The sequence below is a fragment of the Egretta garzetta genome, unplaced genomic scaffold, assembly GCF_000687185.1.
Source record: "Egretta garzetta isolate BGI_Z169 unplaced genomic scaffold, ASM68718v1 scaffold215, whole genome shotgun sequence".
NCBI classification, from domain to species: Eukaryota; Metazoa; Chordata; class Aves; order Pelecaniformes; family Ardeidae; genus Egretta; species Egretta garzetta.
Window position 1 is genome coordinate 4,968,091 of NW_009259719.1, and position 20,069 is coordinate 4,988,159.

Genomic DNA, 20,069 nt, shown 5'->3' on the forward strand with positions numbered 1-20,069 from the left:
GAAAACAACAAAGCGATGGGATTGCCATCATCATCTCTTACAGGAATGGGAAAAAACAGGTTCATGAATCAAGGTTGGCATACTGTCCCCTTCAGGCCTTCAACAATTCTACAAAGATTCTTATTTTTAAGAAGCAAAGAGGGAGGGATAGATTTCTAAACAAAACAAAAATAGTTTGGCACAATTTAATTCTAACTGAACTTCTGTTTTCTAACTAGTGTCTCATTTTCTCCTAGATACTTCCATGCTGACTACTTGATTAATTAATTTACTATTCATCAGGTAATGAAGACAGTGGGCTGAAAACAGAACAGCTGATTTTTCTTTTAAACAGCTGCTGCCTATTGTTGACCAAATTCAGTCCAATTGCATTCTCCTCCTACTACTTCAGCTGGAATCACCAGCTTCTTTCATTATCTTTCAAGACTAAGTATATGCTATGGGCTTATTGTATACATATGTTAATTTGGTAATAGAAAATTGTTTTTAAGAAAACTACACAATAATCACTAACATACAATACCAAATTAGACTGAAATCTTTGGGCAAAAAATAAAGCAAGAAATAGTTGTTAAATTGTATCCACCACACATTTAAATTCACAAATATTTCAATATTCTGTAGCTTACCTTCATCACTACTGGCTTCTTTTTTACAAAAAACACCAGAGAATATGAACAAATTTATGGTGGCATGATAAAGAATATGCTTCTATTTACTAATAAGTAAGCCAGGAAGATATTTTATAATACACAATATACTTCTACAAGAAATACTGCAAGCACGGTATACTCGGGAACAGTGTTCTAAGCCATCGTTATATGTAGGTATAGGTACTGTGGTATCATTACCAATAATGTGCAGAAACTATATTTAAGTATCTGGAGATAATCTGATTTAGCTGAAGTCATTATTAGAATTTGTCCAGGACCTACTGGCTTTACCTTCTACCAATAAAATTACTCAAAAGTGCTACAGTGAAATGATACAATTAAAATTAAAAATTTGTGACTGTGAAATCTGCTGAAAGGCATAGCTGACACAGCCCTCCATCATGTAGTAAGTTCCACGTGCATATGCTGTTTACTTGTGGTGTAGGAAAAGCAGACATATGATCACAGCTGCTACTTTCTCAAAAGACACTTCTCTTACTATCCCTTCCATTACACAAGAAATACTGCTACTATTCAGAATCTCAGAAACACAGGAAGTCAGATGTTGGGGGATAGTTGCAGTATGCAAAAAGTAACTCTTAAATTGATGGGACAGATGAGGAAAATCAGACCAATATTGGTATCAACTTTGCTGTTGGATTCTATTTGACATCTGACAAAGAAAATACTTTGACTACTTTTGAATTTCAAACTTTATGCTTGCCAAAATAAGCATTAGATTAATAACAGACAAGATACTACTAAGTGCTTTATTTCAACAGAAAATATTTTTATTCCTCTATAGATCGTATCTGTTACTGAAGAAACAGTATCTATCTATTACATGCAAAATGAGACCAGAAAACTTTCAAAAGGCAGGAAAAACAAAACCAGAATATTCTAGTAACCCAGACCACTCCTTGGTAAGTACTGGGTCAGAATCAATCTGATACAATACTGAATTCTGACACACTATACATGACTGCATCTCAGATCATCTTTCCAAGTAATCCAAATGTTTTCATGTCATGAACCATCCTGGTTCAAAACATTATTTCTGAAGAATACCTCTGCAGCAACAGTCACTGCATTCTTAAATTTTACTTCCTTACAGGTGCAGAAAGAAAAAGCAAAAATATCGGCTACAGTGACATAAAAGAATAAAACAGCTTATTCAAAGGAGCAATGGAAAGTGTAACAAAAAAATTGCAGGTGAGTGGGAGATTGCTCCATAATGGATTTTTTTTTTTTATGGGGGAGATGTTAGAAGATTTGTTTCAGCTGAAACATCTTTAGAAAAAAAAAAAATGAGAACAATTAATAAGAAAGCACAATGACCAGAGGATGTTCTCTCAAAACATTTAAAGAAAGTATGGCATGAAACTACTGAGTTATTAGCTGTGATACGTACTCATGTCTCATTTAAAACCATTAAACACAAAGACCTTACCTCTGCCTCAGAAAGTTCTTGAGATGAGGACTACTGGATCCTGTACTATGCATTTATTTTGTTCCCTATACATCCCCTATTGGTCAGTATTAGAGCTACGATTGGGGGCTTGCTGCTGTAACCCAGTACAGCTGTTAACGTTTGCTGATCCTACATTAAGGAAAATCTTGCTAGAACACAGAGTTGTTTCTAGCATGACCAAGTTAATTTTGGGCCACATCCAAATGGAAAGAAAAATCTTGACATTTAACTTCCAACTAATTATGATGCCTAAATTATTGATAAAAATAACCTCCAGTCCTATTTAGAGGCATGAATGCCTGTCAAATTTACATAAAAACAGTGTATGCAGACTAGAAATCTATAGCTCAAAACACACACATTGCTCTATTTTAGGCTGAGATATATACAGTATTGTAAAATAAAACCAAAACTGAGTGCTTGATTCTGCCCTTTGGAAGATCTGTGTCTGTCCAAGCTGAAAAGGTCTCCAATCACTATGCACAATTAGGACAGCAGAATACAGGCCAGATTTAGCCCTCCAAACAAAGAATTTTTAAGCATGTCTTTGATTTTTTTTTTTTTCTTACAGTTATTCCCAGCAGTGAAGGTCACTGCAAACCACATAGTGCACATTTTACTGCTTGTTACCGCTTATACAAAATCATAGCTAGCGACTATAAGCTAAAATGTGATATTTTTCTTAACTCATGCACAGCATGCTTGAATAGATACAGCATCAAATTATCAAGTAATCATCACGTGTATTAGTGGAAAATATAGCAGCATCCAACTATTACTGAAGTTGAAGGAAATCATTCACCAATTTTAATATATTTTGAAGTGTTATGTTCAGCATTGAATCTCACTATTTATAAGAATCTATTAGTATAGGAAGAAAGACTGTATTAGGAAAAGCTACATAATAAAATGCACCAGAAACTAACTATTTTGATAGAGTAAATATACATGTAACATGACCATCAGATTAGGGAATCAGTTCTCATAAATTTTTATCAACCTACAGTTACTGACAGTAAATTCCATCATGAAAATATTACATTTATCAAATATTAATCCACTCTGATTTTTTTGACAATTTTGCTGTAACTTATCTATAGGTTTTCAAAGGTGAGCATATTCTTCAATCTTCTTCTGGAAAGCACAGCCTTTGGCCTTAGGAACTAGATGCAGCAAAGTATCCAAAGAGAAATAATACAACAAATGGCAAAATACACACTTTAAGTTAAATAATTTTCTTCTGACTTGAAAACAGGCAGAGTAGTTGAATTGTGAAGCTGCTTATTTAGAAAGGCAGGTTCCGTGTACAATATCCACACTCTAGGCTTGGCTTAAGAAAGTACAATCCTTTGAGACTGTATATCTTACTCAGAGTTATAAGAAATCTAATATTCAATTAATTATAATCTGAAAGCTGAAAACTTGTCTGCTCCATGGGAGTCTGGTATTTTCATGTGATCATAAAACCACAGGAGTTTATCACTCATTAGCGAAGTCATTATACTTTTAAGTGTTCATCCTAACTGCAAGTAAAATGCATTAATTTAAAATATGAGCAGCAGTCAAAAAGGTGGCACAAGGTGATTCACTCTGCAACTGGGATTGTTTAAGAGCAGCACCCAATCACTTCTAATCAAGTCAATACACAAAGATACAAAGACTGATTCATATCTAAAGGATAAACAATATTAAAATAAAAATTTGTCTCAGTTCTACCTTCTAGACAGAATGATAATATTCTTTAATGTTTTAATACACTTCATGGAAGTTCTTTTTTCACCTACAAACCAAAGCTATAAAACCCATTTCTAGTGAAGCATCTACCACCATTACTACTGCTGTCAGGTTGTTAAAATACAGAAGAGACTCAAATCTTCGAGCAATGCAAGCTTCATCTGTAACACAGAAGTCCAGAACCTTTAACTTCTTCAAAAGAGAATTACAACTCAGAGCAGAATAAGCCCTTTTAACTTCCTTTCTAAGTCAAGATAAATGCCTGTAGTTAACGCTTTTTCATTTTTAGAGAAACAAATATTCTACCACAAACTTAAAAAATTTATATAGTAACATTCAAATCCAAGGATTCGACTTCAAGGACTTTAATTCCAGTAGGGCTTTAACATGCACTATTCATGACTGGAGTAACAGTAAGTAAAAGTGGAGAAGCACTTGCCATTTGCAATTCTTTGCTGAAGTATGTGATCACAGCTTTGTAGGGTGCATCCTGAAACACCCCTGCGTACAGTGAACCCATGGACTTTAAACTCATGGACTTTTTATTCATTGTTACTCCTCCAAAGCTTTAGAGGAGAAAGGAGATGGGAACTTGTGCTCTTATACTTTAAGATTTCCCTGTCCTGTCTTCACATACTGAGAAGGGGTTACGAACCGTACAACGCAGAAACAGCTGATGTTTCACAGTCACTTTACATCCCAAGCACTGACCCTGCGTTGGAGTGTCTGGCACACTGAATACTGCTTGTCAGTTGAGGAAATGCCTCCTCCAGACAAACATAAGCCCACGTCTGCCCCTTGCCCAGGAAAATGAAGGGTCTCTGTTCTCAGTGACCTCCCTAATACTTTAGGGAAGAGCAGGCATCAGCACTATACTCTAGATTTACACAAACCATGAGTGTGCAAACAATGACTACAAAGAGACACCCGAATCCTGTAAGTTCATTGATAGTTGATTAGGTTACTTATCAGTTCATATCCTTTAAGATTTAGTTCACAGAAAAACAGATGAGCTTACACTACCTGCCAAGATGAAAAGTGCATTATTATGGTGGAAGTATCAGCTTGGAGCCTCCACTGCTATGATTCTATGTTTTTATACTAAGTGATGGAATATGGAGTTTAACATTTCTGAACACAGAATCTTGCTATCCAAAAAGACTGCACTGGTCTTGCAATTTGAGGCTGACACATGGGCCAATTCAGCCTTTTTCAGCATCACCACCCTCACCTAAAGATGCCTACTTTGCCTTTAAAGAGGGTATTTTCAAAGTACACTTTTACAAAGTAATCTAGCTACAAAATAATGGACCTACTTTTCTTACATGTGTAACCATATTCTTTAGAAATACATTTATATTGATAAATGTTGTATGAAGGATATTGATGCATCCTTGACAATTTATCACTTCTCTAACCATTAGAAAACAGCTGTTGTATAGGAACACTTAAGCACAGAGCTTTAATCCATCTTTTTAAATACTTCCAGTATCCTCAGCCCAGAAATCTATAGTTTTAACTCGGTCATCGTGATCAATTTGCCTGAAGGTTATCTGCCAAAACATTTGTATTTTGTTACCTCTACACTTGGTTAAAAGCAAGAAAAAGACAATTCTAATGTGCTTACAATCCATGTTACTTAACCCTTCACAGGAAGCCCTCCATTCACTGAACACCTGCTCGTGTCAAGGCCTCAAAATCATCTGTAAATCTTCACTCTATTTTCACTGGAACAGAACAAAGCATGTGCAAGACAATCTAGCATAGCCTCATCTTTGTTCAAAGAATGGATCAAGCCCATTAAGATTATTTATTAAAATATGCTATGTCATACAATACTAAAATATACCATCTTTGTGCAGTTGTTCTTTTAAGTTTGTGTTCTTTCCATTAATCTTTCTGGTTGTTGCTTTTCTTCTGATACTTTTTGAAGCAGTCTCATCCACAAACATGGTCAAAGGGGACTACATAAACCCCTGCACAGTGCCCCTGTGTGGACACTAATTCCAATACTCGTCATTCTTCACCCCCTGCCCCTTACTGTGCAACACTTCAGAAGACAGTGTATCTAATCCATGCTTTAACTCATTAGAAAACTTCCCCGAAAACTTTCAATATAAAAAAAGTGTCCAGAATTCTATTTGTCCCACAACTTTTGTCTGAAATTCATTTTGTACGCTGCACTTAATGCCCTATTCTTCCTACTTCATATTTCTTTATTTCAAACAATTACCACTACAAAAATGAAACTTATATCCACCTCACTACTTGCTTAGTCTGCAAGCTAAAGTCCTTACACGATTCCAGAATTTGCACTCACCCCTACATAAACAGAGAGGTACACACAGCATCATGCATTGATTAAAACAAATACCAAGGTCCTGTATTTGAGCTTTCATACATCGATGTAAAATAATTATTTGGGGCTAAGAATTGTGTAATATTTGGATCAATAGTAACGTTGCTGCAAGGGTTTCTAAAAATACCCTTGCAATCCACGTGTCACATGGTCATGCTAAAAACACCTTCAGTGGTACCATTCCCACCAGCTGGACAGTTCACATCAGCATATTTGTGAAACCTCAAAATATCATGCTTTCTTTTGCTATGGGCAGTTTCTGCTGAATGGGGTGTTGCCTACCTTGGTTTCATTCACAGATCACCTGTTCAAGGAAGTCACCGAACTTCCCACCAAAAAGGCATTGAGGGGTGCTTGTGCTACTAATGTAACAAATACAAGCTTAACATTAGCATTTTCAGACACACATAAAACACCGTATGGAAGCTTACTGTATCTTCTGAGACATCTAACATTAACTCCCCCAAATTTCCTTTCCTACTGCAGTGACATTTAGGTAAACAGCTTTTGCTGCATCACTATGGGAACAGTGGCTGTTCCTTCTGTTCCTATATTGCCACTACCAATCACTTTTTCTTTGCCAAAATTTGCTGCCAAAACATTCTACGTTCTCAAACTTAAAATATAGCCTCTGACAACAAAATTCACCAGAAAGTGTTCACCAGAAAGTCGGCCAAACTATTTCCAAATAAAGACAAAATAAGAAACTGTTTTAAGAGAACTCCATACACCTTATTCTACTGTTCCTATGAACCCTATCACCGTATCTGAACGTTTCACAGCCTCAAACTTATTTTTTCTTTTGATATCCTTTTACGGCAGAAAACTATTTCATAGATGGGAAACTAAAAAAATAAAAAAATAAAAAGCCTATCCAAGAACACACAAGAAGTTAGGGGCAAACTAAAAAATTCAATGCTCATTTATTTCTGAAGTCCTTGACTACTTCTTCTTACCCTTTCTCTATGGCGACAAATTGTTTTATTTCCTTAACCTACATAATTCAGTGTTCTTCTTAGAGAAGACAAGCAGTTCTGTAAGCATGAAAATTAATAAAGCCTCATCCCTGCAGCCTGGCATTGGTTTTGGCATGACATGTGAACTCCTGCTGCAGCCTGCCTTTGGGGGGAAAGAGGGAGCACAAAGTTTCTCTTCCTGTTCTCAAAAAAAATGTAAAAATAACTTTGAAATCTTTGTTTCTGCTGTATTTGGTTGAAATCAGGTGTTCTCAGAAGTTACAGAGCTCAAAGAGATCTACAGATAGCATGTGACTGCAAAAGTTTCTTTACCCTCTTTTTGATAGGAAGCTCCTGGAAGACCCACCTCGGCTACATCACAACTTGTGGCCCATGTATTTTTCATGCACACCGATAAATGCTCTCAGTCATACAGTGCTTAGGGAAAACATAGATGTGAGAAGCAGCTGATAGTCTTTTACTACAGGAGACAAAGTCCTTTAAAAAAAGTCACAAATCTAACCTAGGCTGACAGACTAGGTCTGTGCATGCTCAGTCTACCTACGCTCAATCTTCATTAACTACAGTGTTAAGCTTGCAAAGCCTCCAGCGAGTTTCACAGTTCAGGGTAAGGTCTTGTATTAAGAATACAGATGGCTGGCATGGCTGGTCTTAAGATGGGCTTACACCAACACACCCATGACAATGCAAACACAAAACTGAATCATTAACCAGTAAAATAACATGGCCTCTGCTGAAACCACATTTTAGGGAATTTCAATTAAATGCAATAGTTTCATTATATTTTAAGACAAAACATAAAAATTAGTATCATTCAATTTGGTACTAGAATGTAGAGTAATTTTCTGTTCTATACTATGCCTCGAGAATTATGGCAGGTGAGGTACTTCTAAGAAAAGACAGAGCTAGCTGCCTTGCACTGCTAATGCAGGCCAGTCACAGAGACTTTGCACCTAGAAGTAAGTATTCATCTTTGCTATAGCAGTCAATCAGAGCACAAACTGTAGTAAGCATCATTTAATACCATGACACTTCTAGGCACAGTTGGGTTAAAAATTGTTCCTTTTTATTACTGATTTTTTTAATTTAGTTTTTCTGAACTCAGTGGCATCAAGAGATTTTAAGACCTTATTTTAATAAATGTACAAGATCTGTATAATTTGGTAGGTTGTTTACTTTCAATTTTTTCCTCTGCTATGGCAAGAAATAAATTGTTGAACAATAAAAGCTACCTGAACTTGGAACTAATAAGCCGTCTTGGGATGAAGATAAGCATATAATTACTTAAATATCATTTCATGATGAATAACTGACTTATGCCACACATCATTGGTATGTGTTTTAAAGGATTCTGGATGAGTATTTGAAAAAAATAAGTAATGGCATCACAATAAATCTATCAGAGTGAAAACCGCACTAACAAAATGTCTGATAAGCATAACACAGCTTTGGGGTATTTGCTACTCAGTACCTTGGAAGGACTGCATTTTTCTGATTAGCTGAGTGGCATAAAATGCGATCTTGCCAGAGGCTGCTGCACTGCTGCAGCCACCGCCAGCCAACCCAGAAAAGTATGATTATTAAACTACTGAACCTTATTAATGAACATTTCTTATGTTTATGTTCTTACACTGCAAAGAGCTTTCCAGCCTTTATGCCACACAAATGTAACTGGCTTTGTATGCTTCTTTGTGCCACTGCACCTTCCACAAAATTTTACTGAAATATAACCTGGCAGTTCAGTACAACATATTTAAGCTGTCAAGTGTGATAAAATTGAACATACCACCTGTTTTGTATAATATGAGAAGACGACAGCTAAAACTATGAACTACTTTCCTCAATTAAGACACATCAATTATTAGTTTCCTAGAAAATATGCAATAAAAATAAATTTGAAGATTAAATTCTGACCTTCTGCAAGTTCTTGGTCTAGCATCATCCCTTCTGCTATACTGACCAACACTGATCACAGTTTGTATTACGTGATTTACCAGAGTAACAAAGAAGAAGTTTCAGAGCCTTAATAACACCATTATCAAAAGGTGTACCTCTAGAAGCTTTCAAACTTGTAAGCAGCTCTCTACCCACATGAATAGTGATCACTATGAAAACCATCACATAATGGCAGAGGCGTTAGACACTGCCCAAACTTTTAGCTATGCAACAAAACTGAAAATGTACTCATATAATACCTTTTAATATTAAACAAAAGGAAAAAATCTTAGTTCTAACTATATAAATAAATCCATGCAAATCAATCTCCTCATAATTTCAAAGTTTTATATTATTATCAATCACTACAGTATTAGTCTCAGTAATACTCCATACTAACATTGAACAGGCAAATGATGTATCCTGGTCAGCTCCATTGATTTCATTGAAAATGTTATTTTCCTAGTTAAATTTTGAGCTCAAATCTCAAATATTTATTTAAAGTTTGGTTTCAAATGCTAAAGGCAAGCACCTAGTTTTCTGAGAGAATCACAGTGTTTAATCAAGGCATTCTTCAAGAAGAATGCAACTCTAAAAGCACTTTTCTTCATAAAAAAAGGCTATGAAAAAACCACAAACAACAGTAGGCTGCTAATTGGTGCTACCAACTGAATTTTATAAAAGCAGGAACTAAGGTCATGCTCTCGATATCCCCAAGGGGGGGGGGGGGGGGGGGGGGGGGGGGGTGTTGTATTTGCAATTCATTAAATGAAAACTTTATTGCAGAGGATTACGCAATAACAAAAAAAAATATCTAACATTGAAAAGTAAATCCATCCTAATTTACATTCTCCTGCTATCACTATATATTCATTTAACCTTTCTCAATGGCCATGTCCTTCCAGATGGCCTAGCAAGAGAAAGGGTTTGGTGCATGACAGCAGGATAAACAAATTTGAATTCTTGCACAATGAGTGGTAAACCAAATAACACATTCAATTAACCATCACTGGAAACAGTTTGTCATTAAAGCTCATCGGATTAGAAAATACATTTTAGTTGATCTTAATGGCTACCTGAGTCTTTTGAAGTACCCACCGGCTGGCTTTTTGACATCACACAGAACTCCGTTTCTGCTCAAATTAAGCAAGCAAGCCTTGACCAGCACCTTCAAAAGCCATGGATCCCAACTCTGTAGTATTTCAAGACACAGCGCTCACACACAGACCATCCAAAAAAAAAAAAAATTAAAAACCACACAACAAACCACAGTTCTCAATGCATAAGATGCTGCTTATATGAAACATGTTTTTAAAAGAAAGGTTTAATATGAGGAAGAACTTCTTTACTTTGAGGGTGACAGAGCACTGAAACAGGCTGCCCAGGGGGGCTGTGGAGTCTCCTCTGGAGATATTCAAAGCCCGCCTGGACGATGTTCTGTGCAACATGCTCTAGCTGAACCTGCTTTAGCAGGAGGGTTGGACTAAGTCCCTTCCAACCCTTGTGTTTCTGTGTGATTATGTGTAAACACCCACATTCTGCACATCCTAGAGATTTAAGACAGGTTTTTATAAAGCAAATCCAAGTAATGTTTATGGCAATCTACTTTTGGTGTAGCACTCATACATGGCAACATGTAAAGACTATCAGTTTTATGTGTTCATTTTTTTAAGTAAAAACTTCAGAAACAATTTCAGCGTTTCCTTTAGCACAGCAGCTATTGTCAAGGAATAAAACTGTAGATTAGTATTTTGTTAAATTTACATGCTCAGTATCGGAGGAAATTAGATCAACTTTTACTTTATTTCAATAGTTTGTATGAAAAGTACAAACTTCTCCCACTCATCTTTAAGGCTCACTTTATATTTGAAGTACAATTTTAATGTCAAATTAACTCCTTTCCCACCAACCGTTCAACCGATATATTAACTAATAAGATTATTCTGTGCATTTGAAAGTACACAGATTTATTTTTATTGTGACCCGTCTATAAAGTTCTGCAGGCATACCTTTATCAAGCAGAGAGTAAGGGAAAAGAAGGGCAGGGGCGTAGGGTGGGGAATCACTGCTCTTCACAACACAATTAAACCAGGAAAAAAAGCAGCCTTCTACCAGTGCAGCACTATTCTGTTTGGGAGACTGACTTTAGGCTATAATAGAGGAGGGGGGGGAAAAAAAAAAAAAAAAAAAAAAAAAAAAACCACACCACCAAAAAAAACCCACCACACAACGTGCTGGTTTATGCTGTCTCTCCCTAGGCAGTTTGCCAGTGAAGCACTACCAGCAAATCTTTTTAAGGAGAGACAAGCCCTTAGTAGGAATTCCCCACAGGAACAAGCTTGCAACTTTGAACACAGAAAAAAATTTCCTTTCAAATGGGAATGATTAAGCACATCTTTTCGTAAGGCCTTCCAGTTTGGATAACTGAGAAGCTATAGCCTGCATTTTAAAAAAAAAAAAAAAAAAAAAAAGGAGGAAATTATTTTTGCACTGTCATTAACTGAAACCTGTAAAACTAAGTTGTAGACCTTCTCATACTCTTGTACTCCAAACAGCTGTTTTCATCTGTGCTGAAGTAGCTAGATCCTAAGTTGTATTGGGGCACACAAAATAAAATAAAGAACAAGGACTAGTCAATGTTATTCCCAAACCTCTACAAACCCAAGTGACCCTTCTACCAGTTGGAAATTACCGGTTATCTTGGTCATATCTTTTTCAGGACTGTCCCTTTTCCTGAGTCAGAGTGTGAAGCAAAATTTCTGCTTCATTCACCGCTAAAGATGGACTTGACACATGCAATTATGTTTACCAAAAAAATTAAAGAGCTATTTCATGTTACTGGTATAGTGCAGAGCAGAATAAGCCTAGGAACTGGCTGAAGGACAAAGCAGGTCTAAACCACTACCAACTCAGAATTTTTATCTGTTTTGCAGAGGTGTGCATTACAACACAAAGGAAAAAAGTTTTCTAAATACACGTTCAGCTCTGATAAAAGTCAAAGCAATCCATAATAACTAGCAAATGCATACTACTGGAAGTTTTAGGCTGCCAGTAATATAAAAAAATTGAAATATGAAGATAGGGCTGAATGCAGCATTATAATATTTTTAATAATTTCCTTGCAGAAATGTCAGCTGTTAAGGAATTATTGAAGTTGTGCAAAGATAATTTACTGATGCATACTGCCTCACCTAATAATCAAACAGCTTGCTATTAATTTTCAGAAACGTAAGTCAGGCTGCTCCAGTAGTTAAATAGTTACTTCATGGGTTTTTTTGAATGAGAAAATAGATGCCAGGGTAATCAATGTACATTAAAAATAGCAGAAAAAAAAAATATCGAAATGATCCCTCAGAGCACTTACATATGCATGTAGACACAAAACTGATGAGGAGAGAATTCAAGCCTCTATTTTTAAGCCTGCATGAAAAGAAAAGAGACTTTTTTTTTTTCAAAATTAAACTACTGACCTTCTCTCAGGCCCTCCTGACTACTCACAGAGAGCTATAAATACATTTCACTGACTTGAATTGATATGCAATATAGAATTCCTGTGGTATATCAGTTATGGTTAGATCCAATATTTATTTTTTTTTCAAATTAAATTTAATGACATTTTCCCTTACAAAGAATTAATCTAGTGCCTTTAGTACCAGTAGTTAGGTGCTTACTAAATACACACAATGCATCGTAATATCTCCATCATGTTTTCCCATATGCAAAATAAAGTATTTTCAGTAGAGTCCAGACTACCTTGCATTGTTCCTGAAAAGTTTACTTGGGTGACTTTTATAGCAGCTAGCAGAGACATCAGGAGGGAGCATTAGCTAAGAATCCATAAGTAGAAAAAGATCAGAAACACAAGTGACAAAAAGTTATTTAGATGGGAAGATGTTCTAAGTGAAGAGAGACACACAGGTCTCAAAGACTGAGAACTGAGAAAGGAAACACAGCAAAGACAGTAGATATATGTAGAAGTCTTTCTAAAATACATCATAGAACATTTAGCAATTAAACAGAAATCTTTAATAATTCCAAATGTAGTTAAATTAATAACATTCTACAACAATATTTTCAGAGAAGCTACATACAGAGGATAACCGGGTGCAAGGCAAAAAACAAAAACCTTTTCAATGGATGGATTAATTAGTCATGTGGCCTTAAAACTGAATGAGTCACAGGGTTGCTAATGAGATAAGGATAGGAAGCCTGGCACCTCTAAGAGTTCAACCAGTTCTTCTCAGAGTACTCTCCTGCTGCGCCCTAGATTGAGGGCACAACTAACAGTTCAGGGACAACACTGGCTTTGTTATTGCTGGAGGCACTGAAAGATCCACCTAAATCCACTTACAGAGGAAATCTTTGCCTGAAAGATAGGACGCAAACAGATACCTTTCTGTACGTGTCCCCCTACTATGGCTCTCCCAGTCCCAGCTGCCTGGGAGAAAGAAGTGTCCAGCACCATCACCTGACCTGCTCTGTAAGCACAGGCTGGAGAGACCTTCTTTCAATGCAGAACCTCACTCTTTGAGGGGGTTCCCAACTGACAACGGTAGTCAAAAACAAGGCTCAAGAACCCAGCTATGAGGGGCATAGAGTCTTTAATTATCATTAGGTTCCAGCCCTTTATGCATTAGGGTCAAGGCCTTTATTCATGTGACTTTGTACTTGCCAATTTGCTGTAATTTATGCAAGTACATCTCCCAAAATGCACAGGCTGTCAATCTCAAGTAGAACAGTGTCACCAGTGAAAACCCTCAGGGTCTAGTCACTAGAGATGCAGTACACCCAAAGCAGACTCAACTCAAACTTCAGGGGTCTCGTTGGCATAGACTTGGTATGGATTCCTTCTTACTGTTCCCATTTACTTATGTAAAAAAAGGGAAAGAAAAAGAACAACCAAAAATGTCTTAATCGCAGCCAAAATCCAGACTTGTACTGTGCCAGTCTGCCTGCACATCATGAAGAAGCCCAGTGCTACTCAGATCAATGGGAAAGTCAGTAGGAGGCAAAGCACAGGAGAACAGAACATGGTACAGCAGGATGATACAAAAAAAGAAAAAAATTAAGTGGGAAAGTAAGATAGAGCAAAGCATGCTGCAGGAGAGGACAAACAGAACAGTAAACAGAGGGAAGCCAGAGGGCAGAGACAAACGATAACAAGAAAGAAAGAAATGAGTGGGAAGTTAACAAAGAAGAAAAGACATGAAGGGAAATAACACAGATGCAGGAAAAATGGAAAAGACAGAAACAGAAGATACATATATACAGGAAACCCATCCTGCCAGAAACTGCTTCTTATCAAGCTCAGACAAGAAACACTGCCAAAAGAGCTGAATCAAGCATGGGAAGTTCAGATCACCTGAAACTTCCAAAAGCAGATGAAAGAAACTATGTTAAAATATGAATGACGTTTTTATGAGTTCATGAGGATTTCATCCCAACACTAGCCCTGTTCTGCTGTAAGAGAAAAAAACTTCTTTAGTTCAATAATATTTTCAACCACCTACTTGCAGAAGAAAGGAGCTCACTTGTGAAAGAATGTTAATGGATTAGGAACTAATTATTAAGTAGAACTCAGGATCAAGTTCAATAACTGTTTTTAAAGTTCATTAGTCTGTGTTGCACTCTATGCAGTACAGAAATACATGGAAGGGCTGCACCATTCAAAGTACAGAAGAAAAGATCCCATCCTCCTGCCTCTCCCAGCATACACCAAAAGACACATGTCAAACTGTTTTTAGACAAAGGATTAGATACTTTCCCACAGAACACAGGACTGTAACACTGCCAAGTAGCCAAGCACAGCCCAGTCTGAATTTAACTCTGCACTTCTACTTTGTTTGAAATGTATTGTTTTGTATCACCCAGTACTAACACATCATTCCTGAGAGAATAAGGATGACCATGAATCCACTGTGCAAGGAGATAGCTGTAGTGCACCCTCTCAGAGAAGAGCAAAAAGGCAAAACAGAAATCTAAGCTTGTCTAGTCAGAAGATGAAGACAGACAAAAGCTAATAATGAAAGAGATTCCTATCCTACAACATCGGTGATTACCATCTGCTTAATTCAGTCTCTGATATAATGAAGAAACCCTTTCTTGCTTCCTTAAAAGTATCTCGTATCTCATAACATGTTGCTGGCTCTATCACAAAAACTTCCATAATCACAACTTGCACGTCAGCAAAGATGAATGACCAACACAGAACACACAATGGTCCCATCCTTACACTTAGCTTGTGCTGTCGGTTTTCGAAGAGTCTACTGTTCCAAAAACAAGGGTGTGAAACCTTCTCACAGACATCTGTCTTAAGATATTTAAGATTAAAAATTGACTCAGATTCAAGAATAACAGATACCAAAGATACATCCTATTTTAAAAAAAAAAAACATAAATACGCATACATTTGATTTCCTGTTTCTCTTAAGATACATTTACCTGTTTCTTAAAATGTCTGTTATATTTTTGGTTAATTTGTGCTAAACTTATTTTTTCATTACTACTGCAACATATAACTGACTTTTTTGTTTATTAGACACCACATGCAGAAACATTAATGAGAAAGCAAGAGCAGGGCTCACTCACAGCTTAACCAGTGGTTACATGGTTGACATATGGTCAGTGTTTCACTGGCTCAGTCACAGGTAAAGACAGACATGGGAAGTGTACCTCAGGTTTCTCTTACAAGTCTTAGAAATTCCATCATACAGAAGCTGTCTTTTAACATCACAAAGGGAAACTAATACCTGTTCTGCATGTACACCCTTGGATTGAGGTTGCCATTGCAGACTTCCTGAAGTCATAAAGAATGAACATTTCAATTGCTCAACTTCTCGCATGTGCAATCTTCTCCCTAGCCCAAGCAATGGAAATGGGAAAAGTTTCTGTTTCTACTTCCCACTCTACCAGTATTCCACTGATTTTTGCCCTCTTCTGCCAATGCTTCCTCTTTCCATGGCTGACTACCAATTATGTATATTTTGTATTCACAAAAACACCCTCACATGCATAAATATTTAATTTTTCTGTTTATGAATTTAAAAAAATACAAGCCAGTTCAGGTAGCTGATGGAAAGCAATTAATCTATTCAACTCAATGAAGCAACATTGATTTACTCCCTAAGCCTTAGGTATAATATCCACATGCAAAATAAAATTTAAAGCTGCGGTTTACATAATGAGGAGGTGAAGGCACTGGAGGCAGACCATGTTACTGTTCCTCACTCTGGTCTCTCCCCTTCAAGGCACTAAATGATGCAAGTGCTGCATCTGTACAGTGTCAATGGATGCCTGCATCCACAGAGAGGAAAGCAGGGAGAAGAGGCTGTGGGGTTGATAGGACCAAACACCCAGGCTGGAAGGAGAGAGAAGATTATCTTAATCTCCTCAACTTCTGAATTTGAATTAAAGCCAGAGTGGGGTGCAGTCTCCCAGCAAGATCAAACTGGCAGTGTAGGGCTCATGGAAGACAAACATATCCAAATACACGGGGCTAAAATCCTACCAAACGAATTATTAAGATTTAATACTTAATTTTAAGATTTGTTCTAGTTTTTAGAACAGTATCGCAAAAGATCTGAACATTAGTCAACAGAATAGTCTCTACTTCCTCTGTAAGACAATTTACAGCCCTCTCAGATAAATATCTATACAAAATACTTCAAGCATCAGGAAATACATGCTCAAGCAGGTTCCCAAGCAAGCCTGAAGATTTCTAACTCAGCTCTTCTATGACATTCCCTCACAGTACACTTGCATCCAGCCTAAGAGTTCAATAAAGGAAGCAGGTCTACACTAGGAAAAATGTCAGCCTACCAGAGGGAGATACGTGAACTCAGATCACTGGTTAGTGTATTTGATTATGTACAACCTTAGTCATAAGAAAAGCCAATGCTGCTCATTCCAGAACTATTTAATTAGATCAAGTACACAGGATGTGCCTGTGTGTTTCCTTATTGGGCTTAAATTGTTCCCAGCACCTGAAAGTACATTGTCAGGATAAATTCCATTCTTTGAACAAACTTACTGGAATTACTCAACATCGGTATAAACAGGATGCAAATTTAAATGAAAATTTGAGAGAACTTAAATGGCCAAGTAAATTCTGTATACATATAATTGGGGGTGTTCAAGACCCTTTCTACTTAAAATGGACAAGGATCTCTTACTGAAAAAAAAAGTAATTTATTTTTGCTTAGACTAACCTGGCTACATTAGATAAACAAAGAAAAGCCATAAGGGATGAAAATGTCCATTTCTTTCTAAATATTAGCACATTGTAGAATTAGGTCAGAAATACCAGTCACTAACCTAACAAAAGTAATGCCAAAAACATTTATTTCAAAATGATTAGCCTCTGACACAAGTAACTGCTTTACAAAATTAGTTATTAGTGGATCTCCTGGTGGATTGACAGCTATGGAGATTTGTACCCTGAATTTCTCAGGGGGGAAAAAAAAAAGAAAGGAGAGATAAAGACTGTTGGTTGACTAGATATACAGTTGCATAAATCGTTCTTTACATTGACCTGAATTATTCTGCCTTTCACCAGAAAGTTTTTATTGTCCATATTTACTTAATCTTGATAAACAAAAAATGTATAAAATGGGTCATATGCACAGAATAATTATTTTTAGGAAATTAAGCAAGCTTACACACCACAAATTACACAAACTGTTCATAAATAGAAGACCTCATATCAACCTAAATTTTCCATGTAAAATAATCCAAAATTACCTACTTACTGGTATCCAATTCTTCATTTTGTGAACAAACCTCCCCTCCCCCCAAAAAGAAGTCACATGCAGATTTTGAGTGCACAGGACCACTGAACTCCACTATTTCAAGATGGTGTTTAGTATAAACAATTAAATTATTGCAAGGTAATTCAGTATTACCCTTGAGTATGATAGCCTTTGTAAGTCTTACTAAAATACAGAATTAAAACAAAATTAGTTTTCATTATATTTTCAAGCACAATGCTAGTATACTATTTCCAAAGACGTACATCTTTACACACTACTTTTTGAAAGATCACTTATATCAGCAGTGACTGCTTTTAAAGTTCACATTGATGTTCCTATCACTTTAAAATGTATTAATCTAAAATTTCCCACCATCCTCTCATTAAAAACTAAAATATCTAGTAAAATACAGCTAAATAACACCATTAAAAATTGAAAGCTGACTAGACAAGTATACTAGGAAAGGCAGCACAACTTAGTGAGGACTGAAACAAGGGTCAGAAACACAATAACAGCTGATAAATACATTTAATGGATATGAGTGATAGAAACTAAAATTGAAGTTTTTATACCACACAAATATACATATACATGCAGGATTAATATTAATGTACATTCCCCTCCAAAGAATATGACTGCTGAAAAATCTTACTTTAAACACATAAGGGAGCACATATTAAAACTGAAAAAAACCCAAAGCAATTCCATATACATTTTCTTTTAAAGTATCACTATATACCAATTTTATTTTACTAAAATTATCTATACTTAATACAGTCTCAAATACTAGCAACTAGTCATGACCATCAACTTAAAAGCATAGCAAACAAATATAAAATAAAAACTCAAGAGTACTTACCAAATTATGATTAGTTGAATTAGAATCATCTTCTGGGAATGGGATGTAAACAGCTAAGGCCACACAATTGGCAAAAATAGACAGTAGTATAAATATGTCAAATGGTCTGGAAAATGTCGTTAAGGAATTAATGAATTATAAGTATCTACAAACTTTCAAGCCCAGCTCTCCTTTCAGCATCAACACTTGTAACACAAGTCTTACTTTTAAGGCAACTTTTTCACTGATAACTGTGACAAACTCTTCATCACCTTTAGTTATATCACTATATCGTATTATTTTCCCTCACAATGATCTTTCAACATTCTCTCCTTCTTTTGAAAAAGAGAAAACTAATACTCTTGCTGCCACAGAGCACTTCATATTAAATTCCAGAAATGAATATTATTATACACTCTTAAATCAATCCTTGGGTCATCATGATGGGTAAGGAATACTCACTGAGATCTTCTGTCCTCATATGCTCACATAAGTCTCATTAATGTTAAGAGAAATGTGTTTGTCCAAAGGAGGAAAATCATTTGGGATCTAGTTTGTAGCAGGATATGAGAAAGATTCTCCTGTATGAGAGCTGGAAAGCTGTGCAGTGGACGCAGGAAAATTCTGAGCCCCTCTTCATATCTCTGGCAGCTGGACTCCTGAACAATTTGCTTTTTCCAGGACAGATGAAAGTTTAGGTGAGTAAAGTGGGGAACAGAATATCATTACTGGCTTGGCAGCCATGCATACTGAGAGGCCATAGGCTTTCAAACTGACAACAGCATGAATTGCATCTGCACTTTTTATACCATATCTGGGTGACAGTAGTTGAAACCTGGAGATACCTTTTGTCTTCCAGAAAGAAAAATATTTCTTAAAATTCATGCCTATGAAGTGACTTTCTATGATGGTGTGACAGCAACAGTGGACAAGGGAAAACCAACAGACGTCATCTATCTGGACTTCTGCAAAGCCTTTGACACGGTCCCCCACAACATCCTTCTCTCTAAATTGGACAGCTATGGGTTTGATGGGTGGACTGTTAGGTGGATAAGGAACTGGCTGGATGGTCATGTCCAGAGGGTAGTGGTCAATGGCTCAATGTCCAGATGGAGACTGGTGACGAGTGGTGTCCCTCAGGGGTCCGTACTGGAACCACTGATGTTTAATGTTTTCATCAATGACTTAGACAGTGAGATCGAGCGCACCCTCAGCAAGTTTTCGGATGACACCAAGCTGAGTGGTGCGGCTGACACACCAGAAGGACGGGATGTCATCCAGAGAGACCTGGACAGGCTGGAGAGGTGGGCCTGTGTGAACCTCATGAGGTTCAACAAGGCCAAGTGCAAGGTCCT

At 36.7% G+C, this 20,069-nt stretch overlaps 1 protein-coding gene across 1 annotated transcript in view; it reads right to left on the reverse strand.

Annotated features, from left to right (window-relative positions):
• CACNA1D (calcium voltage-gated channel subunit alpha1 D) overlaps positions 1-20,069 on the reverse strand; it is a 198,348-nt gene that overhangs the window by 173,250 nt on the left and 5,029 nt on the right. Inside the window, exon 3 of the mRNA XM_035894713.1 lies at positions 18,736-18,841. Within this exon, the coding sequence (XP_035750606.1) occupies positions 18,736-18,841 (106 nt within the window). The remainder of the gene's footprint in view (positions 1-18,735; positions 18,842-20,069) is intronic.